This window comes from Tachypleus tridentatus, chromosome 8 (genome assembly GCF_004210375.1).
Source record: "Tachypleus tridentatus isolate NWPU-2018 chromosome 8, ASM421037v1, whole genome shotgun sequence".
In the NCBI taxonomy this organism is placed as follows: Eukaryota; Metazoa; Arthropoda; class Merostomata; order Xiphosura; family Limulidae; genus Tachypleus; species Tachypleus tridentatus.
Genome location: NC_134832.1, coordinates 14,460,383 through 14,487,446, shown reverse-complemented (window position 1 = coordinate 14,487,446; position 27,064 = coordinate 14,460,383). Strand labels below are relative to the sequence as shown.

The window sequence follows — 27,064 nt, the reverse complement described above, 5'->3', positions numbered from 1 at the left end:
AATTGAAGTATTTTCAATTTCTAATTCCTTTGGATAAATGGTGTTAATAACATTATATATTTCAGAATTATTTATGCTGATTAAATCATCAATATATCTATAAGTTAAAGTAAAAATAACTGGATTTGTATAGTTTTCAATAAATATATTTTCATAGTAATATAAATATAAATTTGCTACACAAGTTGAATAGTTAGCTACAATTGGAACTCCTATCACTTTTTAAAAACTTGCTTACTGAAAAATATAAAATTATTATAAATACAGAAACTTAATATATCTTTTATGTTTTTGGAACTATATTTTCTTTTTTCTAGTTCTATACATGGATAACAATATTCTTCTATTAAAGAATTTAAAACAAAGATTAAATCCTTTAATGGTATTGTGATATATAATGCTGTAAAATCAAATCTTTGAATACTATTTACCTGCTCACACTTTCTTAGGCATTTTAAAATAAGTTGGTTATTTTTATTATCCATAATGTAGTCTTTTATTGTTAATACCTACATTTTCTATTTTATCAAGTAAAATATTAAGTAATATATTTAATAATATAGCCAATTGTTTGATAATTGTTTTTATTGAATTGGAAATAAATCTGAATTTAATTGCAGATTTATGTAATTTTGGAATAGCATAAAGAAATGACAAATCTACATAAGAATTATGTTTAGAAGAAAGTTTATGATAAGCTTTGACAAAATTATTAACTACTGTATCTTTGGTTTGGTTGACAAGTTTAAAAGTTTGTGTATTATTAGTTTCTTTTATCATAATTAATGCATAGAACTTTTTGCAAATTATACAATATTTCAGTTAATTTCATCAATAGGAACTATAACATATTTTTCTTGCAGTTCTTTAATATTATTTTTTAGCCAATAAAATGATAAATCTTTATGGTATTTTTAAAAATTTATTTAGAATAACTTTTATTTTTTAAGTACATGTAATTTCCATTCTAAAAAAACATCTAGGTGGATAAGTTGTAATACAATTAAGTTTTAAATTTATTCATCAATATTTTTTCAAGGGATTTTATCAAATTATTTTTATTACATTTTGTTGCTATTCTGTATTTAGCTCCTTTTTTGATTATTTTGCGTAATATTTTGTCTTTTATAATATCTAAATTACCAGTAATAATATGTATATGAAAAGTATCTGAGACATCTTTTGCTCTTACATTTTATTACCTTTGCAGCAATATAACCAGCTTGCTAGGGTAAATTATAGTTTATATTTAATATGTCTAGTTAAAGCTATTAATCTTAACTTAATAAAGTTTGAACAATGCGATGGAAGGTGCAACAGAGTCAGCAACCATTCACATACATTGAATAAATTTTAGTTCAATTAAATAATTTATATCTAAATGAAGTTAAATAAATAAACAAAATCATGAGGAAGGACTATGTTAAAAACAGCAAATCCCAACCTCTGATTAATTATATCATAACCAAAAAATTGTTTGTTTGTTTTTTGAATTTCGCGTAAAGCTACTCGAGGGCTATCTGTGCTAGCCGTCCCTAATTTAGCAGTGTAAGACTAGAGGAAAGGCAGCTAGTCATTACCACCCACCGCCAACTCTTGGGCTACTCTTTTACCAACAAATAGTGGGATTGACCGTAACATTATAACGCCCCCACGGCTGAAAGGGCGAGCATGTTTGGCTCGAACCATAAAATATTCAAGCCATAAACCAAAACACATTAACATGAATTTTTTTTTTTTTTTTTTAAATATATTGATCATTAAAAAGAAAGGAATCCTAGGGTACAACTTACAGTATGGGATTATAAAATGTATCACAGATTTTGGAGGTGACTGAAGAAGTAGGAACCACAGTGCAGTGGGGATACAACATCCATCAGTCTTAACCTCTAATTCACTAGTCTTACATAAGAAAATTAGAAATTAGGAGAGTGAGATGTGGGTGCTCAAGCCCACAATATCCCATGTGTATCACCCTTCACTGCCTGCAGACAGTTGTGGAAAGGTGACTGTTCTCCCAAGTCTCACATTACTCTAGCATCAGAGTAATTTGATGCATCATAGAACTTGACAGATTTTTGGTTGAACAAGATTTTTCTTTTTTTGCAAATCTAGTTATCTGGCCATTTTTCTCAAGAAAATATGTTGATATAAGGTGTATCTGGAAGCTTATGAACATTTGTTTTCAGGACCTTCATCAACTTCAAAAATCCTTGTTTATGATGATGTTAACAGTACAAGAAGAAATTCCCAGTTTCGTTACAGAAGTTCTTTATGTGAAGGTTCTCTTCTGTAACCACAGCTTTTACTATATATGCAGAGTTACTTCAGATTGGCTCATAGCATGATGTTGGAGCCTATGTTGTTCTAAATGCCACACAAATATTTTTTTTCTGCTTCCACTGACAATAGAGGAAGCTTTCTACTTTGAAATGTTTGTGTCTTTTGAGTCTAAATTTTGTTACTAGACAAAAATTCTTCACTGAAAGGCTGTGAAATACATAATCTCCATGCATATGTACATGTGTGGTGCCACTCCACTGCTAAATGATTGTAAATTCACCATCAATAAATTACAAAAGAGCTTAACATGTTGTTAAAGGTACCATAGCTCGTACTTGTGGTAGCATGCCATTACCATTAGCATATATAGACCATTTCCACAAAACATAATTAACCTTTTCCATGATGATGAGAAAATCCACTTGTAGAGAAAATTATATATGTAAAAAACAGCTGGTATAGGTAGAGAAAGCACTATGTTGAGAAGCAAACAATGTTTCGACCTTTTATATTGGAGAAACAAGTAGAAAAATGGAAACTAGATTCAAAGAACACAAAAAGTCACCTTCACACATTTTAGAACACTGAAAATTAAATAAACACAACATAACTATAGAAAACACCCAAATACTAAATAAAGAAACAAACATAAACAAATGCAAAATTAAAGAAGACTTACTTTTACAACAACTCAAGCTCAAATTAAACCAATACAAAGGAACACCTTTATATTTATATTAATAAATATAATCCAACATCTAAGCACACCCTCTATATTCCTACACTCAATTACACAACCACCTTCAAACATGTAGTCAGCTATTGGTCAGTAACCTCTTTCTTTCTTTGTGAACATGATGATGACCGAAGAAGGTCGAAATGTTATTCGGTCATCTATATAGAGCTTTCTCTATCCATACCATCCGTTTTTTATATATATATAATTAACCTTTTGTAATACACTTAATAGCAGAGTACAAGGTGAATTCTAGATGCTCTATGACATGTCATTGTTTCATATAAATAAAATTTTATTATAGTAACCCAAAGCTATGTGATGTCAAATTTGTTGAATAAATCTTGATATTAAAAAACATTGTAAGTAGCCTCTGCAAACAATGGAAGTAGTGATATGTCTTTAGTACATATATTGTAAACAAATTTTGCAATATAAAATACTACAAGTTATGTAAGCAACTGATATTGCTAGTAAAAATTTTGCAAGTGTTCTGGAGTAATTTGATGTCAGCAACACCAAAATATCAACAGGTTTTTCTTGAATGAATGTTTTGATCACATGGATTAACAGAATCATAAAGCAGGATGATGTAAACAGTAAAATCTGAGGTATTTTTCACAAAGCAGAAGGTTCTAATATTCATTGTTTTCCATAAAATTACAAACATCCTGTTGTCTTCAATATTTCAAATAATGTTTTTATTATTAAAGCATAAACATAATTTTCACAGATTCACAACATAAAAAAAAAGTTGAGTTGCATCTGATAAATAAACATTCTATTCAGAAAAAGTTTACTTTTCTTTAAGTCAATGACAATTATGGTACCAGACAGCTGAAAGATAAAAAAGATAAAAAGTCTGTCAGACATAATGCCAAAGAATGCACAATACTGGAAAGAATGGCTAAAAACCGTAACACCAGATTGGAATTTTGAGATCATATGCATTTCCTACAATACTTTACACTCAGAGAGACGACTGATATCCTTCTCAAAAATATCAAACAACATGCATAAAGCTGAACCAATAAATTATTCACATCTACTAATGAAAAATAAGTTACTGATTAGTGAATCTGAAAATTGTTGAATGAAAGAAATAAGTGACAAAGTTCAACCGTATCCAAAATATAAAAACATTGAATTGGTGATTATAAACATACAGTATAAACTATTATAACTGTACTGGGTTTCTCAATTTTAATTGCATGATCATGATGGAAAATTGCATGTAAGCTGATATTCTTACATGCTGCCTCAAATGGCATGCATTGGAGACTTTAAGGTTGTAATATAAAATGAGCATCACACAGCTTTAGACAATCAATTACTGTATTACTAACAATCCTCAATTTACTGAGGTTTGTCTGCATTACAACTTCAGTATCAAGTTCATACTTTCTAGAAATTTTTCTGATAGCCATAACACTTAACTAATTTATCAACATGAATTTTACACAGAAAAGACCCAGTCATACTAACAGTACACACTCATATAAAATCAATATTTATACTGCATATTCAGTATTTAGAGGTATAAGGTTCAGTCCCTGTGGGAATTATGGTATCATTTACAAACAGCAAGTAATTGCATTGTTTAACAACAACAGCTACCTCTTTTTGTTTATTTGGGTGTTTCATACTGGAAAGCTTATAAAAAGACAATTGATGGAACACAGTCAACATGATATTAACAATTTTATCACTTTGATAAATTATTCCATTTTTCTTAATGTTTAATATAGGTTTTTCACAATGTCAGGAAAATATAGCTAGTGACAGGAGCTCACAGAAAACCCTATGCAGTAATAATATAATTTACACTAAAGTTTTCAGATACATCTTATATATGAACTATAATAAATTTTATTGAAAAACATAACTTGTGAAATAAGTATTTTAGCAACAACAGCTTTTGTGTTGTCTCTTGCTGAATAAAAGAAAAATGTGTTTGCTTATCATAGCTACCTTTCAAAGTTTTATAATTAGGTATTAGTCTTCTAGTTCAAAGTTTATTACTTTTGTTTACTTCTCCCAAATGTGTACACAAGGTAATACTACAGAGATGTCAATTTTAAAAGAAATTATATTCATTCTTATATCTGGAATAGGCAAGTAATAATTACAACAGGTCTAAGTCATTACTGGAAGTTGAAATTAATAACTGAATTCTTCTGTTATTGTGTTTTCAAATTAGTATGAAGTTCTGAATAGTTTATGCTCAAGATACCCCATAGCAAACTCATCCATGTTAGTTTTCCCCATCATTATGGCACCTTCATTCAACAGCTTCTGCACTACTGTAGCATTATATGTAGGATAATAATTGGCCAACATATGGGAGCCACAACTGGTTCTGGTTCCTTTGGTGTTGAAGTTGTCCTTAAAAGCAACAGGAATACCATCTAACAAACCTTTGGTGGAACCTTTGAATAAACAAACATTTAGACACCTACTGTAAAAATGTGCTACTAAATTTTTGACATTCATTAAGGAAATACTTTTTCCTAGTCCATAAAAGTTATATTCTTTTTTTTAGTTTTTACTTTTTTGTTTACATATATAATAACAAATCTTTAAAACATAAAAGCTTTATTTTAAAAACATAATTTACTGTTCATTCAACCTGCTACACCAGAATCTATGGCTTTCTCAAAACTATCTAAAAATTTTTACCTAACTTTCAAGACCATAAAGAAATGAAACTTATTTATAAAGACACTGTGTTAACAATATAAAATTCCTGATATATACCTTGGGGGGGGGGGAAGAGTTACAACCCTGCAAGAACACAGAATCACATAGCTGAATTTCAATACTTCTGTTTATTTTTTAAGATTTGGAATGAACATTGATAGTGATGTGATTTAAGCACTATATGATGAGTATGTACAGAACAGGTTAATCAAACTCATATACTCAATTTACATTTAACAAATCTATATTTAATTTTTTTATTCAAAATAAGTGTGAAGTGATTATTTGTCCAAACAGCTGGACAAACAGCCTGAGAGCTATTCGTCTGGCAATGGCTATGTATGCTATCTCAAGTTCAACAGCAAGACATTAGAAAAAGTGCAAGGATGAAGAAAACATAGCAAAAAATGTTGCTTTTTGCATAGCAGATACATTTAGTTATACGAGTATATGAGTTACAAATAAATCATGAACTCTACCAAACATATTCCTGGATAATCAATATCATAAAAAATAGGATTAAAAGAAAAATCAGAGATACAATGAAAGTTGTATTGTCTTAAACCCCAAAAATAACATATGAAAATAATTTTTTATGGTTAATGAGTACAGTAAACTAGAATTTTTATAACAGCAATTTAATCCAATGACAGAAAAATACATTTATTTGTGTGTATTAGTAAACTTATTTTTACTCATACAATATACACTAGTACAAGAACTTCATGGTTATCTAAAACAAACCATAATTATAAAATAGAAATTGTGCATGTCCCAAAATACATTTGGTTGGTTGGTTGTTTAGCATTTACTGGTGCAAAGCAACTGGGCTATCTGCATCAAACAACAAAGTAAAAAGGTAAAAAAGTTAAATCACTAAAATATGTAAAAAGGAATCATGCTCATATAAAACAGTCCAATTTTCAAATTAAAATCTTAAAGAGAGTTAAAAAGACCAATGGCCTTTAAACATTTAAAAACACAACTGAGGTGTACAGTGTCACCATCGCCAATGAGCGCCATTGTCCAACAATGGTAAAAATGTACTTAAAATGGTGATGCTGCTCTTGATCATAATGACAGCATGACAGTAAAATGTGGGCTATTGTGACCTGAGTGTCACACAGACCACACATTAGTGCATCAGTACCAGATGAAAGAAAGAGATGAGTTAAAAAATTGTGACCAGTATGTAGCTTAGCCAAAACAACTTCCTTCCAATCCTTACGGAAGTGAGACAGCCAAACAGCAACAGAAGGTTCGATCTAGAAAAGCTTGTTATCACGTTGCTCACTCTAAGTAGACTGTCAACATAAAAGTGTCAAACCCACACAGACTTGAAATTGCCAGTTCATGAAAAAATGTTTAATAAAAATGGGTAAATGGCCATGCATCCTGTACGAGTGGAGGTCTCGCAAAATGCCATACCTCCACATTGTAACATATGCTTTCGCAAGGCCAAAATATACAGAAACAAGATGTTATTACTTGAGAGAGGCTTCCCTGATTAATGTTTCAAGTCAAATTAGGTGGTCCATGGTGGGTTGCTATTGCTGGGAATCCACACTGAGTGGATGAGGTTGTTTGATTGGAGGGAACCAAACAAGAGGAACAATAACCATCCTCTCTCAGAGCTTACAGAGACAGCTTGTCAAAACAATTGGATGGTAGTTCAAAGGAATCTTGGGATCCTTCTCAGGCTTAGAAAAATGGAGTACAACAGCATGGCACCAACCATCAGGAAAAACATTCTTCTGCCACATCTGGTTAAAAACAACCAGAAGAATAGCAAGAAAGGCAGAAGGGAGACGGCACAGCATATCATAATGAATATCATAGGGTTCGATTCATGTACTGCCAGACCGATGAAGAGCAAGTTTAAGTTCCACCAGTGTAAGGGAATGATTATAGTCATACAGACGATTAGCTCAACAAGAAAGAAGCAATCGTTCTGCTCGTGTTTTGATGGCTAACATTAAGGGGGATCAAGTAGAAGTGCTAGATTCATGAGAAAAGCTTTCACCAAGACTACTGGCAATGCTCTGGGCATCATCAACATCCTGGCCATCAAAGAACAAGATCAAAAGGGGGGCAGAAGTATACTGGCCACTAACCTTTTGAATCTTGTTCCATATGACTTTGGAACTGGTGGTAGAAGAGATGTTATAGGTGTACTTAATCCAAGATTCCTTCTCGCTTTGCCATCTGACCTGCCAATATTGTGCATGGGCCCAATGAAATGAAATGCAGTTTAAAAAAGTGGAATACCTACGAAAGTTATCCCATGCCCATTTTTGAGCTTTTCTTGTCATGCAACAGGCAGGATTTAACCAAGACAAAGATACTGTGGTAAATTTGTTGAGCTTGTATGAATACATTAAGCAGCTGCCTGGTCAATACAGTTAGTTACTGCTGCCACACAGTTGTCTATCTATGGCTCACATGTGATGGCCAGATCAAGTTCTGAGAGAGCAGTGAAAGAAGGCCAGTTAACCTGGTCCAACTTCCACTGAGGCATGTAGGTCAGACAGCATCAACCATGGCCAGTCTCTCTCAAAATGATAGGAAAATGATCACTGCCCCATGGATTACTGTGGACCCTCCAAGAAAAGTGAAGGGGGCAGATAAAAAGATCAATGGAAGTAAAAGACTGACTAGGTACATTAAAATAAGTATCAGAACCAGTACTGAAGAGAGATAGGTTGTAGTCCAAGAGCATGCTCTTTATGGAATGACCCCTCCCATCAATATCAATACCACATCAGAAGGGATTACATCCATTAAAATCCCCCAATAGTAAAAAGGAGGGATAGCAACTGCTCAATCAGGGTATTAAGGTCTGACTCATTATAGATCTCTTCAGGAGTCAGGCAGAAAGAACAAAGAGTGATAGTATGACCAAAGGAAACAAATGGCTACAGCCTCCAAGGGTGTATCAAGTGAGAAAGACAGGGTGGGTAAATGCTGTTCAACCAGCAATGCCAACCCACCACGTGCTCATCCATCACACAACCTCTTGTACTTTTACAAGGAAATCTGCTGAACAGTAACTGTATCGGCAGGTTTCAGAAACATTTCCTGTAAGAAGACACACACAGGATGGTAAGAATCAATCAAATCCTTTATGTCATCTATACTTGACTGGAAACCTCAACAGTTTCACTGGATCAGAATGGCCATTTTTATTTACGTGGAGGAGAAATTGGTGGGAAGCCCTTCTCTTTTTGACCAAATTTTTTTTCTTTATTGAATAAAAATCTTTCAACCTTCATAAATCCTATCCTGGGTCGAATAGTCAGGTCTGTGTTTGTGGACAAAGATTCCAGTGACTAAGGATGTGAACAAATGGTCATTTTAATTCTCATGGCTGCACGATAGGATAGACCCGAGGAACCACCCAAACCCAAACCTAAAGGAAGTGAAACTCAGCAGTCACAAGAAGGAGTGGCAGGGACAGAAATTGAAGTAGATGTAGATTCGGCAACTCTTTTAATCATAGAGAGCAAGAGATTTTTCAGATGTTTTGCAAATGACTGCTAGAGGCATGAAGAAATCTGTCTACACTCCCATTGTGGCAGTAGAATGAAGTACAGCAGCATATGTCCAAGATGGAGTTGGAGACAATAATCTCCAAGATTCTGAGTAGGAGATATTATTTATAGACTTCAAGTTTTGCACCTCTTTCTTATTCACCAATTTAGAGCAAGAAATCGAGTAAGAGTGGTGTGGTCTTTGCCATCACAATGAACATGTTACAGAACAATGATATGATGTTTTTTATCTGACTGAACCATTGACACTAGAAACATCTGAGAGGGATTGGAATGTATAGCCATATTTTACAGTTCAGCTACCCTGCTTTGACTGTGACAGGAGGATGCAGTGATGTAAATGTCAATATTAGAACATTAGTAGCATCATAATTCTGTTTTTGCAAGTGGAGATTTGGCACACTGCAAAAACACCTTGGCTGGAGCAACTAGCAAGGATCTCTAACACAGAAACATTTTTTAAATCTCTCTCTGCTATAACTCCTCTGGAAGAATTCAAAGTTGCATGGGGAGTAAACTCAATGGATATATCCCCAATGGCATTCAATTTCAAGAGGGGTTTAGTATGTTGTGATGAAGGTGTTTTCACCAAAATATTTCCACAGCACAATTTCCTTACTGACTTAGGGGAGCCTACAAACCCTTTTAATTCCTTTTGAATAAAAAAAGGATGACATCTGCCCTAAGGATTTCTTGGATAAGGAATGGATACTTAGAAATCGAGGTACAGAATCTGACTGTGATGTTGACTGTGCAGTATATTCATCCATGCGTGGTAATTTTATGATAATCTTTTTTTTCAGTTTTTTCAAATTTTTTTTTTTTTTTTTTATAAATGGAGGTATCCATAATAATGATGCTACATTTCAGTGCCCACTGACCCCATCCACTATGGAGGCCTATGAAGAAAAGCACTACAATGCCAAACAAGGACACTGCTGCTATGCCAGAGTTTTGTGAGCACTTTACCCGGATGCCAATATCAGACAGAATGTCCACAACACCCATGGAGAACATCCAACACTGCTACTCTGTTGATCTTCACCCAAGTGAATCAGCTGAATGACCCTTAGGGACCACCATTCCAGGAATTCAAGGCCAAAATGGTGCATTGAAGTTGGACCCCTCAACCACCAGGATCCTCTCCTTCCCTTCACGGGGCATCATGCACAGCAAACACATGGGTGGATGTTTAGATCCCAAAGGAGGTAAAATGAAAGTACAGAACCTTCTATGGGAGGTCCCCTCACCACGTACAGGAATCCACTTCGAGGGGCCCCACATATGGTTAGTAAAAAGCTAAATGAATCATTTCAAACATAAATACTTCTTCCCTAGATTATTTGAAAAATATTTATATGCCATAAAGTCATATCTTCATCTTCCAAAATACCTAATTTCATAATCAGAATAGGTAATAGGTGAACAAGGATACACTGCATCGGTTATATAGTGATAGTGGTTTTGGATGAGACAATAAGGTATCAGAGAAACATAAAAAATAATGGTTCTTTTTACCATTTTTTATCCTTACATCACTCTGAATAGCCAAATCCTCTGCTTCTTTCTCCGTTACTGTGATGAAAACATTTAGTGATTTAGTAGCCTTAATTTGACGAATGCAAAAAGACAAAAGATCAGAAGAAGAAAGCACACCATTCTGAAGACTGGAAGCAATCTAAAAAATAATAGTAATTTATGTTATAGTTTACATTCATAATCTGATCTTTCAGGATAATGTGAAAATGAAAAACTTTTATTAAAACACCAAAACATGCACAGACAAATCTAAATAAAATATAGTAAAATAAATCAACAAAATTAATTTTTCAGATAAATTGCAGTTATTGAAATATTTACATATTTTTGTAAACATTCTTCTGCCAAGAAATTATAAATCATATAAAACCATCTGTAATGAAAAGCCTAAAATGCAAAGTGAAAATTTTACTGAACAACAGAGTATGTTCATCCAAAAAAAAAGAAATCAAATTTGCTAACAGATATCTAAACAAAACCTGCTTATCCATATTTCTTCACAAAATTTTTGAAAGATTTAATCAGCCAATCATAGCACTTCATCAAAATTTCCTGTTCAGAAAATAAAAGTTTAAGAAAGGAATAATTAACTGTTCAAGACAAGTCAGAGTTTAAGATTTCTATAAAACATAAATGTCTTTATTACCTTTAATTTTCAAGTTTAAATTTTTAATACTACTATAACTAAGTACCATAGGAATTTCCCACAACTATCCTACACAATCCTCTACAGTTTTAACACCTGAATATCACTTATATTTATACTTTTCTGTAAAATACATATTAAAGTTTTTAGGCTTAACTAAGATATAAATATTGTAGATATGACTTCAACTACATCTGGTTTTCATTATACAGATAAGGAAGCCACCTTACTATTATCACATATGTTGTTTGAGATGCTATATCTTGGCATATAAACTTTAAATATATTGTGATATTAAAAAAAAAGTATTACATTGTTCAAGGATGACCTGTGTTTTATCAATGTATCCTAGCATATCATAAACATAGATCTAAAAAACAATATTTATGGATGTTACTGTTCCCCTTAACAAAAGTCAAGATCATGTCACATCTTAGATTGTTTTGTAAATGAAATAATGCTTGCAATTTTAAAGGTATAATTTAAAAAACAAATTTTGTGTCATATAAGTGTTCAAGATCAAGATACATTACTGTCCAAGAAACTATTTGAATTAAAACTAATACATGTTCCAAAACAGGCAGTTTTGACTTTAGGTTACAAAATTATATAATAATAAAAAGTTATAAGTTTTAAAGACAATCACATTTTAAACCAAAGAGGACAACAAAATACAGACACAGATAACTACAACAATTCACATAATACAAGCCTCAGAAACTGTAACTTTTAAAATTGCAAGTTATTACTTAAAGAACATTCATACTGGAAAAATATTTGTAAACTATAAGAGTAAACCAATAAAACACAATTTATTGTATTATAGTTATACAATGCAATGACTTATCATTTGAAATGACATCACTAATGAATGATTTTAGGGCAGTCTTTTGCAGTTTTATGAGGAATTCTCTCTGTTTATTTTACTGAGAAAAGTTGCAAGATCACAGCTCAAAACATTTTTCTACTTGTGGTTGCTGTGATGTTTCTGAAATCATAATGCATTACAGTACGGTTGCAATCACTATTATACATAGAGTCTGTTTGTTTTTCTTATAGCAAAGCCACATCGGGCTATCTGCTCAGCCCACCGAGGGGAATTAATCCCCTGATTTTAGCGTTGTAAATCCGGAGACATACCGCTGTACTAGTGGGGGGCCTATTATACATAGAAAGATAAATTCTGTACTGATTCAAGATGGATTTCAATGCACAATATAAGAAGCCTGACAAGACTAACACCTGAACTGGAATACAATAAAAGAAATTGAGATTTTGAGATCCTACTTCATACCTGTCAAAAAAACAAAATGAATAATAATTTTTAATCCAAAGTTACTTTGGAAAGCTACCCAAAGAAAATTGAGAAATAGTTCAAATTGACCAAGTTTCTCAGGTCTCAAAAACAAAAACTGTAAAATTTTTTTTCACATTTGATACATTGACAAATTCTTCTTTCTTGATAGTTTTGACACCCTCTTGAAACACTGAGTTAATAGCTTTTTCACTAGATTCTTTTTTTTTCATGTGTTGATTATTTCATGATTAAAAACTTAATATAACTTGAAAACTTGTGAGATATATGTACAAAAATCAAGGATAAAATTTTGGGAACCTGAAAAGACACACAGAGAGGTTTTTTTTATAACAATTTATTTAAGCAAATCTTTTGCAATTTATATAACTGATGTGCATAAAAAAAGGCAGAGTGTTTATTCTCACATTCTAAGAATTGGGAATGTTTGCCAATTATGTAGAATGCAAAAGGAAAAATCATGAGGTTGAATGTTAAACATATGTTGTACAATAAAGAAACATGAATGGAACTGAATAATCAGCAAACCAGAATATGCAAGAAAGACATTAGTTATAGATGGTGAAAGGAAAGAACTCCCTGCCAAACCATCTAGCTACTGTTGTATGTCACCATTGAACAAGAAATATGGCTTTTTTTATTTCCACTTTCTGCAGCTTTTAAAAACATGTTTAATAGTCATTAATTATCACTTCTTTTTGAAAAATTAAGTCTTTTACTAATTCAGTTTTGCATAAAGTGGCATGTTTGTATGTATGGAAATAATGTCAAAAACTTGATAGAAATATATTAAATTTAGAATGTATAATAAATTCAGAAAATGCAATTTTAAGTACGTGTTCTTATAATAATGAATTGCAATATCGTAATGAGGTGGTAAAATCTTGCTTGTTAAGGGATTTGGACCCATAATGAAAAGTTACATTCAATAAGCAATATTTGATGTCTCATGATTTTCTTCTGATCGAAGCAATTTCAAAGTGCAGACCCCTAAATTTATTTTTTAAGCCACAGGTAGGGTCTATAATAGGTCACTAGCCAATTCTAGTCTCACATACAAATTGTTTGCTAATAAATTTATGTAAAAGAAAATAAACATTTGTTTTCAATACTGTATGTTCTTTAAATAAAATAACTGTAAACATTTTAACCAAATACTGTTATTGTTTTCATAGAAGTCTTAAAAATTTAAAGTTACATGTCCAACTGAAAAAAACAAAACAACAGTTTGCCTTTATAAGTTTCAACTCTTTTTACAACTTAGTAAGTGTTATAATTATAGACCACAATACAGCCCAAAAACCCTTTAAAAGTTCAAGGTGTAACATGAATTTTTAAACAATTATTACTTTTCAATACTTATCAACAACAAATATACTTACAAATAATTAAAATATTCAAAATATGAATACTGTACATATTTAATAAGGAATATTTACTAAATAATTAAATAGATTAAATAATGTAAGTGTAATGTGCCTATGTTCAAATACGCTTTGGATTGGTATGATACTGTGATTGTAGTCTCTGAAACAATGAACTGTGTAGTGTAACCAAAAGAGAACAAAAATTACAATTAAGCTATTCTGAATATATATTTCCAATAGGTACTAACCTCCACCTCACATAAATAGTTATTCTTGTTCAGTGCTACCTTTTTTATGCAAAATTGTTTTGCATTTCACAAGCCTAGAACTCCCACATACCTTACATTCAACTCCATCTCACATGGAAATCATCACATGACACACCCTCCTGATGCATGAGACTCCCTCTGATTCTAACAAACTATTACTTCAATTTTTGATGGAAAATAGAAGCACTAACTTTCAGTGAGGAAGAAGGATGGTAATTGTGAGAGGAGGTAAATACCTATAAGAAATACATTTTCAGTACAGGAAAATTATAATTCCTGATATGTTGAATAGGTGAAGGGGCAGGTGCGAGGGAAAGAAAGAATCATCCTTAAAAAATGTCTGAAGAACTCTCTAAAAGAGGAGATATTCACATTAAGGGATCCTATGTGGGAGGCTGCACCACATCTGTACTTTGCCTGTGTGGAAAGAGATGATACAGACATGAGAAGAAAATGGAACTCATTCAATAGGAAGAAAAGAATGGATCTATATGGATTTAAACACTGAGGTAATGGGGCACATAAATGTGGGTAAAAGGGATGTGCTCCTAGGTGTAAAGAGGCTAGAGTGCAATTAATCATATGTGGCAAGTCAACTGCATCCAAAATCCAGCAACTGGAGAACATCCACACAGGGATAGAATGAAGATCATACTGGTGGTAAGTCAACTACAATCTAAAACCCAGCCACCAAGAAGTAACATCCATGTGATTGATATGAAGATCATTCTAGCAGCAAGTCAATTGCATTAAAAAGTTAAGTCACTGGGAATCAACATTGATATGGGGGTAGGAGGAGCAATAAAAAAATGATGGAGTGAACTAAAGTTTGACAACTCACTCCAAAGTTACAACATTCCATCAGATAAACCCAGACAGAAATGAAACATGAGGCTGTATGATATATACTCAGTTACACCAGCACCACAATCCTACTCTCAACTATCACATTCAGAAGGAAGCCTACATGGTCCACCACCAAAGCAGCTTTAAACTGAAAAGTTGTAAGGACTACCATGCTCCACTGGAGGATCAAAATGAGATGGAGAGTCAAAAGATACATCAACACTGGAGAAAGTGCAATGGATAACCACAAAAATCCTATTTTAAAAAGCAGACCCTACTTGATTTATTCAATCAAAGAAATGGCAGAGATGGGCAGTAATCCCTTTCTTCTTTGTCCATGAAATTATAAAAATAAGATTATTACATTATTATTATTATAAAATATTAAATAAATAATTTTAATTCTTATTGTTTTTGACTGTATGAGACTAAGTATTAATATAATTGTATTAATACCACTAAAGATGTGGCAATAGACCAATATGTATAACATCATGATGCCATAATACAATTATATCAATACATTGTACAGTATCATACAATTTATGTATCTTAACAAAAATTTGGCAAACTTTCAATAAATATTACAAGTCATTTTTACAAGAAAAATTGGAAATTTTATGAAAGAAATTTTGCTAAAAATTAATGATTCATTAAAGGAAGATGAGTATTAAGTACTACGTTATTTATATTTTTTTATCAAAAACATTACATGCAAAGTAACATAAATTAACAATAACAAAATAGATAAAATGATATTATCTTACTTCTCTTGCTAGTTGTCATTTAATTGATCACACGTGAAAATTTTAAAAAACACTTAAACAAGACAATGTTAGTAATACAGTGGTAAATTATAGGCAACACTGTCAAACATTGTGACAAACTGTTGGTAAAACTTCTGTATCTAAGTACGTATAATATCGCGGCATCAACATCTACATTAAGTAATAATAAATTATTAATAATAGGATTATTATATTTATGTGATGTAGGAAATAATTGCAGGGTGGAATTCTTGGCTATTAGTATTAATACAATAATATAATTGCTATACAAGTCAAATAAGTAAAAAGTGAGGGTGCTAGAACACAAACGATTCCGTTGCCTCTGTATCAGTACTAAAATGATACTATTGTTATTGATGTGGAACAAATAGTCCGTAACTCTTAACATCAAATTCATCAATATTATCGCTATCAGAAATGTTATCGTACATTGTTTAAAGTTCGTAACTAAGACAATGAAGCTTTATTTAAAAGTATACTAGCTTTACATCAGGAAAGTGAAATATACACTTGTTATCCTACGAAAATTAAATAATGTACACAGTTTATTGAACTAACCTCACGAATACTCATACACAATCTGGGAGTCGCCATTGTGACATACTATACTAAAACAAAACCCAAAGACAAAATGAAGAAAAGAAAGACATTTCATTCAAATATTGGTTTATTTATTTCTATCATATTTAAAAGTTGTAGAGAAGGATAGACACACAATACACACAATACCTAAAAGAACCGAAACATTTTCAACGCTATAAAGCATTTTATCTTTCGCCTTAAATTTTCCTAAAATTATAAATGGTTTGGAATAGAATTTGAAAGAACAGAGAAATTGAGACATTGGTAAAAGATAAAAATAAATAAAAAGATAACATGGTTTGCAAAGTAGTTATAAAAATGTAGAACTGTTTTCTAAAAGCTGACTTTGTTTTACATTTATGTCAGGTTTTTGTATATGAATCGAATTCTTTACAGTAGGTTCCATAATTTGTTTGCGATACATTTCAAGAAGAAACGTGAAGCACACAATCCACTTGTTTCAAAATAATGTATTGAAACCAAGTGAAATATATGTATCAAAAATTCGTTACACTATTGGGTACAAGAGTTGAAGTTATAGCTTTGTATAATTCTCTTTTTCGTCAAAAATTCACACAGGCTGTAGTATCCTACTAACACCAGGAAGGATGTGACTTGCTGCTTGGTCATTGTGGATTGTGTATCTTGTATGCGGGTTGGCTTCTCTTCTACTATAGTTATTTGTCAGTTACTCACTTTATGTCCAACAAACTCCAGCACAGGATAACCAATGTACCACTTAGATGGTATCATGGCCAGACCTGATGCCTACACTCATTTGAACAGCTCTCTAAGTTGTTGGTTTTGTTTTTCATGAGATCTTCCTATCTGGCTCGATGTTGGTGTTGTCGTGCAATATCTTCCTCATCATGCAGTTGAATGTTGCTGCTAGATTGACTAACTCAAATGGAATCCCTTTAAACTTGTAACATACATCTGATGTCACAGAAAGCTACCTTCTAAAGACTGATCTCAATAAAGGTTATTGGCGGATCGTGATGAAGACAGGATTTAAAAACACACACTTAGATCCATTAGTTTTACAATGATACCCATAGGTTCAAAGTCGAACTTCGTCACGAGGTTCAGTTTTCAGAACTCTATTGGAAAGCAATTTGAGCCTTCCGTCTTCCTCACGATTACCAAAGGTGAACAGCAGGTTGAATTCAAATGGTCTAAATTTTCAGTTTCCAACACTGTCTCGACTTTCTGTCTCTCATCACATAAGACATCTGGCAGGATTTTTACTTTTATTTGATCTCTGGTTGTAGTCTTGATCTTGAATTACATATGATCTATCTTTCCTGGTACATCTAAGACCTCTACACCTTGACATAGTAAATCTTGTAGCTCTTTTCCTGCTTGTTAGTTAGTTTTCATTGATGTTGATTTCTTTGTACACCTCATCTCCTCCAAATGATCTTAAGTCCAGTGGGTATCTATTTTCCATGGTAAAGTTACTGCCTTCTGGTCCTGTGTGTCTATAATAGCTATATCTACCTCATTCATATGTGCCTCGATAGCTGCATCTTTTAGGCCTTCTTCCCTATCAAAGTGCGTCTTCAACAGAGTGGTATTGCAGATCATAGTCTTCTTGTACACTTGCACCTCCTATTCCATTCTGTTGAGCACTACCTGTACTTCAAAAGATCCATTCCACTGCAGAATGAGTTTCTTGTTGTGTGTAAGTAGCAGAACTAAAACTATTTTTGTCCGACCTTGAAACGTCAGTATTTGTTTTTCTTACCTTACAAGTGCTTCTGATTGCCATGAGATGCATAGATGCTCTCTATAGTAAGTTAGCAGGTCTTCTGCTGTGGGTTTCTGATGTCTAACACACACTGGTATGTGTTACTCACTCCTGATTCTTCTTTGCCTGTCCACAGGTCTTTAAAATCTACATTGCACCTCATACTGGTCATCCATAGAGGATAAAACAATAAAGGATACAGGATAAAACATTTGTGCCTGCTTGTGGGACTTCTTAGTAAGTAAGCAATACTCTCTTGGCACGGTCTTCAACACTCCATTAACTCTCTCACAAAGTCAATTACAACTGGGATTGTATGGTGTGATAAAGAACTGCCTAGCATTGATGAGTCTGCACACCTCTTGTATCAGTTCTGATGTAAAATGTGTCCCTCTCTTACTCAGGGCATCTTTTTAAAACCCCATTCTGTAGCACACTTCCAGGATGGTTTCTGCATAAGTATCACATAGTCGTCTATTGTCACCACGTATAAGTTGCCCTTAGAGAAACAAATGCTAGTGAGTCAATAAACTTCACAACTATTCTGCCGAATGGCTCCTCTGTGAGAAGCATATAACCCACTGGTGCCTTGGCTATCTTTCCTCTAGGTATTGTTATATGGCAGATGTCACATAACGTGCAGAATCTGATCACACCTCTAATGCTCCTAACTAAGGGAAGTTACTGGTAATTCTGTCTGCTGTTTTCTTTGTTTGTAGGTGTCCTCTCACAATCAATTCATGAACCAGTGTCATCACTTGAAATCAATATTCTGTTGGAATTATGATATATTTAGCTTCCCCAGTATAACTTAAGAGATCTAGTACAACACTCCTTATGGTTCCCTATTGTGTAAGTTCCTTTATCTTGTATTTAACTTTGTCCCCAGAACTTCCCCAAATTTCTATAGTGAATGGGCTTTTATATGTGCTTCTTATATTTGGACTGTCATCTTTTGATACTTGCAAGGGCTTGATGTCTTCCTTGCTCTCCTTTTCTTCAGTTGTAGTGGTAGTTGTAGATGTTTCATTCATCATCTTTCTATCTGATTTCTCCAAACTTCTACTGCCTGGTATATTTTCAGTTACCAAATCACAGATGGGTGCCTTCATACATATGGCCTTAAGGCCTCCCACATAGTAAGGTGTGTCCACTTTTATTCTTGTTATGAGAAACTTTATCACTGTCTCATCAATCAACACACAAAGATGAACCTCGCTTGCCGTCTGGCTATCAGCTACAAGACTGGTTATCACTGCTGCACTATTATGCTCATTGTCTTGTAGTGCCTTCACTTTTTTGTCCCCAAGATAACCTTTGCCTACTGGTATGTTGTAATTCATTGACACCTCTCAATGTTTGTCACATGTTCCAATCACTACTGGTACTGTTTGTCCACTTGCTAATTTAAGATGACCGTCAGTTACGCACTGTTTAATCATGGAAATGCCACTTTCCTCTTGTGGTGAATATGGTGTATTTTTTATATTTTGTTTCTTTTGGCAGCAGCATCTAAAATACCAGTCACTACATTACCAGCACCATACTTGTAAATAACTTTAACTGCTTTATGTTGAAAGTTTTGATACTAATTGTTACTAATTTTATAAGAAATCTAACATTTTTCTCTTTTTTATCTGTTGAGTTCATTCATATTTTCACACTTGGCTACGTCAGTTTATCTTGTAAAGTGTCATCATAGAAGTGCCACAAGCTGAAACAAAGTTTATCCAGTGTCAGATTTAACTTCTACGAACTTTTGATAAAATCTTTCTTTGGTAATTTCCTAGTATTTCAACAATGCCACTTTTAATTTGTCACAGCCAATGACACATTTTGACATCATGCCTGCATACACTTATTGGCTTTTTCCTGTGAGAAAGGGGCTGAGAAAGACTGCCCAGTCTCTTTTCTCCCAGTTTTGAGTTTAGGCAAATCTTTCATTTTTTTCCAGGAAGGCATCTACATCACAGTGTAGTTATTTATGATTTCTTTAGTTATTCAACTGTGTATATGAAACCTAAAAAAACAACATTTTTTTTATATTCTCTATTTGCAAAATTTTAAAAGTAGTTAGCAATCTATGTCCAGCAGCAACTGAGTTCAAAGATCATAGCATGAAGAAACAATTGTTTGCTTTACTTCTTAATTTCAGGCCCGGCATGGCCTAGCGCGTAAGGCGTGCGACTCGTAATCCGAGGGTCGCGGGTTCGCGCCCGCGTCGCGCTAAACATGCTCGTCCTCCCAGCCGTGGGGGTGTATAATGTGACGGTCAATCCCACTATTCGTTGGTAAAAGAGTAGCCCAAGAATTGGCGGTGGGTGGTGATGACTAGCTGCCTTTCCTCTAGTCTTACACTGCTAAATTAGGGACGGCTAGCACAGATAGCCCTCGAGTAGCTTTGTGCGAAATTCCCAAACAAACAAACAAACTTCTTAATTTATTGATCTATATTTTAAGAAAAATGAGTATAATAATTTATTTCCAAAATGTAATAATCTATATACATATATATATAATGTATAACAAATGAAATGTATATAATGTATAATAAATGAAATGTGTCTGTATATTACAAAGTTTGTTTTTGAATTGCAAAGTTTGTTTTTGAATTGCGCACAAAGCTATTCGGGGGCTAACTGTGCTAGCCGTCCCTAATTTAGCAGTCTAAAACTAGAGGGAAGGCAGCTAGTCATCACCACCCACAGCCAACTCTTGGGCCACTCTTTTACCAACGAATAGTGGGATTGATCGTTACATTATAACGCCCCCACGGCTGAAAGGGCGAGCATGTTTGGCGCGAAGGGAATTCGAACCCGTGACAAAGTGACATAGACTCTTCACCCCTAATGCTGCTTTGTAATGAAGCAAAAAACGGCTAAGCACGGTAAAGAAAGACAGAAAAAAATCGTAAAGCTAGAAGAAACATTATTATTAAATTATCAAATTCTACTGAATATTCAGAAAATGGAGACGATTTCGAAGATACTTCCAGTACTGCGGTACAGCAAGTACAGTCAAACATCGATATAAGGCGCTAGTTTGGGTCCAAAAAATTCGACCGCGTTGTATCTGATTGCGCCTTATACCGATTTGATTATATACTTTTTTGACCCTCGGAGTGAGCGATAATGCAAAATTTACGCGTTTTGTAGTGAAATAACGAAAAACAAACAAAACTACTTACACCAATGATATAGCATTTTTAAAAATTTATTTTTATTTATTAAACTCAATTTTAAGACTGAAATTAAATGTAAAAAGCAGAATTCTAAAGAAATTTATCGAATTCATTACTTTGATGGGGGCTGATATTCTAAAAGTAGTTCCGTCAGAGCAATCATGTGATCGATTTTACGATTAGACGCTGATTAAAATTAGTTCAATTTTAAAAGTTAATACATATAGTAATTAATTTTGATAATTTATTTACTAATTATTAAAATCTAGGTACAAACTGAAGTCAAATAATTACCAGATAAAAAAATGTCATGGCAAAGTTTAAAATACGAATTCAGTACTGAAACAAAAACGGATTTTTCAAAAAATTTAATAACAATAAAATATAGTAAGCACATAAAACAAGTTGAAATGCACAAATTTATAGTTACTCAGTAGTCTTCCTTCTTTCAAAAGCCTCCAAAAGTGTCTGTTGTCTTCCTCCTTGGTTCCGCATCCTCTTCGCAGTTCTCATTAGGTCCTGGATCTGTAGTATCATGCAAATTCCTAGATTGTGGTGTTCTGCCCAATATAGAAGTTGTTCTGTGTACTGTACTGCCTGAGTTGAGGTGATGCAATTCCTGAGTTCTTCTGGAATGGGGTCATCTTCTTCTTCTTCATCTGGAGTGGTAAAATCTGTGGGTGCTGCCGCTGGGTTCTCTATTGCTTTCTGGATCTCTTCATCTGTGAGGGGTGGCTGGGTAACTGGTGCTACTTCGTCAATCTCGGCCCACTGCTTCACAAGGGTTGTCAAGGGGAGTCCATCCTGGTAGTCTACAAACTTCCTTTCTGCCTCTGCTACTTCTTCTGCTGTAAATCCATGGAAAATGTCATCTTTTTCTTCTATTGGTTCTGGTTGTGGTTCTGGTGCTGCTTCTTTGAGTCCTTTATTGAGTCCTGCCTCTCCACAAACCTTGATCTGGTTGATGCCGTGCCGCTCCTTGAATCTCTGTAGCCATCCATGGGTGGGCTGCCAATCTTCTTTCTGGCATAGTTGCTGGTAGGTCTTCTCTGCCTTTGCAAGGACCATGAGTCCTGAGATGGGAATGTTGTCTGCTCGAAGTCTCACAAACCAATCATAAACTTCCATGTCCACTGCTGGGTCTGCTGCTGTCTTGGCTTTCTTCCTCTGTAGTCCTGTCATTCTGTCTACCTGGTTGCAGAATTCTCTCAGTTGATCTTCATTCTTCAGCCAACCTCGAAGTGTAGACTCTGGAACTCCTATTTCTTTCATAATCTTGGTCCTTGCTTCCCCGTTCCGGATTCGCTGCACAATCTGTATCTTTTCTTGTACTGTGTAAGCATTTCTTTTGGTGCCTCTCTTCTCCATGGGTATAAATACGCTGTATGTTGAAAAAATATGAAAATCGCAGTCTGTCGCCACCGGATGGTCACTATCCCATTCACTCACGACAAAATTGATTTGGTCGACGAAATTCTGCCTACGAGCTGGTGTTACAAGACCTTTCAGTTATTCGGCGATATTAGAATAAAAAGGGAATAGCTGACGTCACAGATTTCCAAGAAACTATTTCGTCTAAAAGCTTCTGGGGAGCGAGCTGTTTCTTAAAAATTTATATGGTTTCAACATTGACGCTATCGTTTGCAGCAGTTCATGCCACTGTCACTGGTGTATGAGTGTATATGACTCATCCTTCGTCATCCATCGGTCGATCAAGAATGACTTGTGGTTTTAATGAAAGTAAAGTTTTGATACTTCTTGCCTACGCACTGAGAGCTATCCTATGACTGGCAGATTATGTACTTTACTGGAGTTGACAGCGCCAGGAATTATTACATGCAGGCCGGGGTTTGATCACAATATGCAGCGTGAAAACCATACAAAAAGATTGAAGTGGATTTGGTTTTTGATTTTTGATCACATGAACCGGCTGATTACATTAAGCAGTGGTAATATTAAGCGGCGGCCTCTGTAGAAACCCCAAAAATTTGGGGCCTAAGACCCCATCGCGCCCAACTGATTATCGCGCTTTATCGATGCGTTTTATATCGATGTTTACCTGTATTTATCAAAGAAATTAAAACTCAAACTAACTCAAAAAACAACTTTGGATGTTCATAAAGCAATCAGTAATGAAGCAAGAATAATTACAACAGAAAACACGGAACAAAACACTGAAAATGATGGTTCCAATTAGTAACTTCATAACAAAAAAGACAAATCCCAAACCAATAGATAATACACAGAATAATAGAACAAACCACAAAACCAAACCACCTCAACACTTTATAATAATTGAAGGAATTCCAGGCAGTACAACCTACCCCAACTGGCGGCAGAAATCAAACGCTGTAAGCTAAACGCGTTTATAGCCACAATTAAGCGTTTATCCCGGGGCGGTGTCTTGTCCGACGTCAAGAGACAGCTGACCTGAAAAAAACTACTTAAGAAGTGGCCGGAAGATGTGTTCAAACCAGGCAAGATTATTATACACCTGCCTGGAAACAAACCGCAGCCAAAATCTGTCGTTATTCGTGGGGTTCATTTCTCAATAACCACTGACGACATTAAAATGGAACTAGATGAACAAAATATTTCACATATCGGCGCCGGCCCACTGAAAGTGGTTTTCTCCGGTTTCCCCCAGCCAAAATTTCTTACCATTATATTTATAGGTCTCTTGCATCCAGGCCCTGAAAGAACCCCTTTCTCTTCAACTTTTTTTGTTCCATCTCTCTCTTTTTTTTTTTAAGTTAATGTTGTTTTATATCTATATTTTTCTCTCTCTTCTCTCACCACTCTATCTATTCAATTCAATGCATCCTGTGATAAAAAATGACGGGCCGCAACATGGATCTCTCTGCTACTCCACAAATTTCTTCATCTGAAGACCCTATCTCAAGATTGAATTCACCTCCATTAAAATGGCCCAGTTGTTCTTCTCCACAGCCTTTCTGATTTCTCAGAATTTCCAGACATAAAACAAGATACTCTCCTATCCTATGAACGCATGTGGGGCGGAAGAGAAATAACAATTTCTGAGCGCTCCTGGTTTGCTTCTTGGGTTTTTCTCATAGAGGTTTAAAAAACAAAACTACTACCATGTTAAATTTGAAAGAAAAAAATTATACACACTCACGTAGATCGTATCATATCAAAAGTAACACAAAAACCAACTAACCTTGTGCTAGCCGACACAGAATACACTTACAATATACCAAATCAAATAAATAATGGAATTATACTCTGGTAACAGAAATACCAAGTAGAACAAAGGAAAACACCAGCAATTGTAGTAACACAATGCTACAATTGTCAAAGATATGGTCATGTTTTAGCAGCATGTCAAGCAACACCGAGATGTTCCGAGTGTGGTGGAGAACATCACATATCGCAATGCAAAAAAGAACAAGAAAAACCAAAATGTTGTAACTGTGGTCAAGAACACACAGCAAATTATAAAGGTTGTGAAAAATACAAACAAATAAAACAACGAATCTATAAAAAATAAAATAAACACGCCATCAAATAACAACGAAACAACAGATACTAATACACAACAAATAAAACCAACACTGGCACAAGACAAACTAACATGCGCACACGCACTTAAAATGCTATCACACAAATACCAAAACAAAACGAACAGCAAAAACCAACAGTTGTGATAAACAATAGCACGCAGATAAAACACAACAATACATATACACGAAAACCACAAGATAATGACAACTCCAGTAAGGAAACAAACACAAATGACAAAATAAACATATTTGTGAATATAATTACAAATTTCATGACAGACTTTTTAGTTGAATACACAAAACCCACACGAACAAGAAATTGCCTTGACCTACTGATAAACACAACAACAACAAAAAAAAAAAACACATCATACATTACATTCCACAAATATTAACAACACTTACAGGATACCTGCTATGAACTTAAATTCACTGTTGTATATATTAACATCCAAGGTGCACTGGCTCCCAAGAAACATGAGATCGAAGACAATTCAACAAACTAACCCAGAAATTGTAAGATTAAGTGAAATCTTGCTATACAAAACCAATAAATTTAAAATACCATACTACAAAACCATCAGAAAAGACAGATTAGATGAACAAGATAAAAACAGAGGAATGTTGCTGCTATAAAAAACAATTTTATCAGTTACTGAAATTCAAATCAGCAGCAAGAACGAAAATATAACTACCGATATTTTGTTAAATAATCGTTCTATAATTACAATAGCAGGAATTTATTACAAAACAAATAGACTTAAATATACTTAAGAACTTTTTTCCCACAATCAAAATACCATTTAACAGGAGGTGTAAACAGTAAACATATCAACCTTCGATGCAATTCAACAAATGCAAATGGAAGACTTCTTTTCCAATTCATAGATGAACACAACATAGCCTTCCTGAATGACGATACACCTACGCATACTAGATATACCATTAATACCAGTGACATACTAGACGTATGCCTAAGCTCGTATAACATTAGCCAAAAACTAATTAAATTTAATGTGGGAAAAGATGTAGACAGCGATCATTTACCTATATGGCGCGTCTTCGATCTCACCCCCATAAAAATACAATATATAGAAAAGAAAAATTTGATTACAAAAAAGCAAATTAGAAGGAATACCAAAAAGAATTAGACCATTGGTTCCCAAAAAAAATTATTAAAACAGCTAAAAATAAAATATATGTTGATAATTACTTTCGAATAATCACGGAGTACCTTCAAACCGCAGTAAATGAAGCATGTGTGTGTGTTTTTCTTATAGCAAAGCCACAAAGGGCTATCTGCTCAGCCCACCGAGGGGAATCGAGCCCCTGATTTTAGCGTTGTAAATCCGGATACATACCGCTGTACAAGCGGGGGGCCAAATGAAGCAATCCCAAAACAACAACATAAAACTATAAATAATACATGGACACCACACAAACAACTAATAACACGATTCAAGCATAGACGTCAATTAAGAAGACAATACATGGAGACAAGAGGCAGATAATTAAAAACACAAATAAATAAAATAAGAAACCAAATCAGAGCAGAAGTAAATTCATTAAAACGAGAAAAAAGGGACAACTTCTTTTCCTTACTTAATGAAAAAACAACTTTGGGCGCACCTAAAAAAACTCACAAATGGAGATACAGCAACAAGAAAATACCAACCACTAGAACACAATAATACTACAGCACATACAAATAAAGAAAAAGCCGAAAAATTCAAATAACAACTTCAAAACACGTTTAAGACACACAACAACCCAGACATGAACACATACTTTTATAACAAAGTAAACAACTTTATAACGAATAACAGTAAACTATTTGAACCTCTTTTCCCAGTCAACTTAAATAACTATCAAATCAACAACACAAACGAATGCACAAACACAATGCTTACAAACACAATTTCCGCCCGAGAACTAAAAAAAAAAAAACGAACACAGAAATAAATCGCCAGGAGAAGATGGTATACAA

The 27,064-nt window shown here is 33.9% G+C and overlaps 1 protein-coding gene across 4 annotated transcripts in view; it reads right to left on the bottom strand.

The window, feature by feature from the left end:
- The window catches only part of GatA (glutamyl-tRNA(Gln) amidotransferase subunit A, mitochondrial), a 51,399-nt gene extending 34,653 nt beyond the window's left edge, over nucleotides 1–16,746 (bottom strand). Inside the window, exons 1-3 of one of the 4 annotated variants that reach the window (XM_076517707.1) lie at nucleotides 16,599–16,746; nucleotides 10,789–10,948; nucleotides 5,253–5,448 (exon numbers count right to left, since the gene is read on the bottom strand). In XM_076517707.1, the coding sequence (XP_076373822.1) occupies nucleotides 5,253–5,448; nucleotides 10,789–10,948; nucleotides 16,599–16,634 (392 nt within the window). In that variant the 5' untranslated portion in view covers nucleotides 16,635–16,746. Of the gene's footprint in view, nucleotides 1–5,252; nucleotides 5,449–10,788; nucleotides 10,949–16,598 lie in introns of those variants that run through there. The other 3 variants (XM_076517706.1, XM_076517708.1, XM_076517710.1) reach the window with 3 other exon arrangements.
- Nucleotides 16,747–27,064: the final 10,318 nt, after the last annotated feature.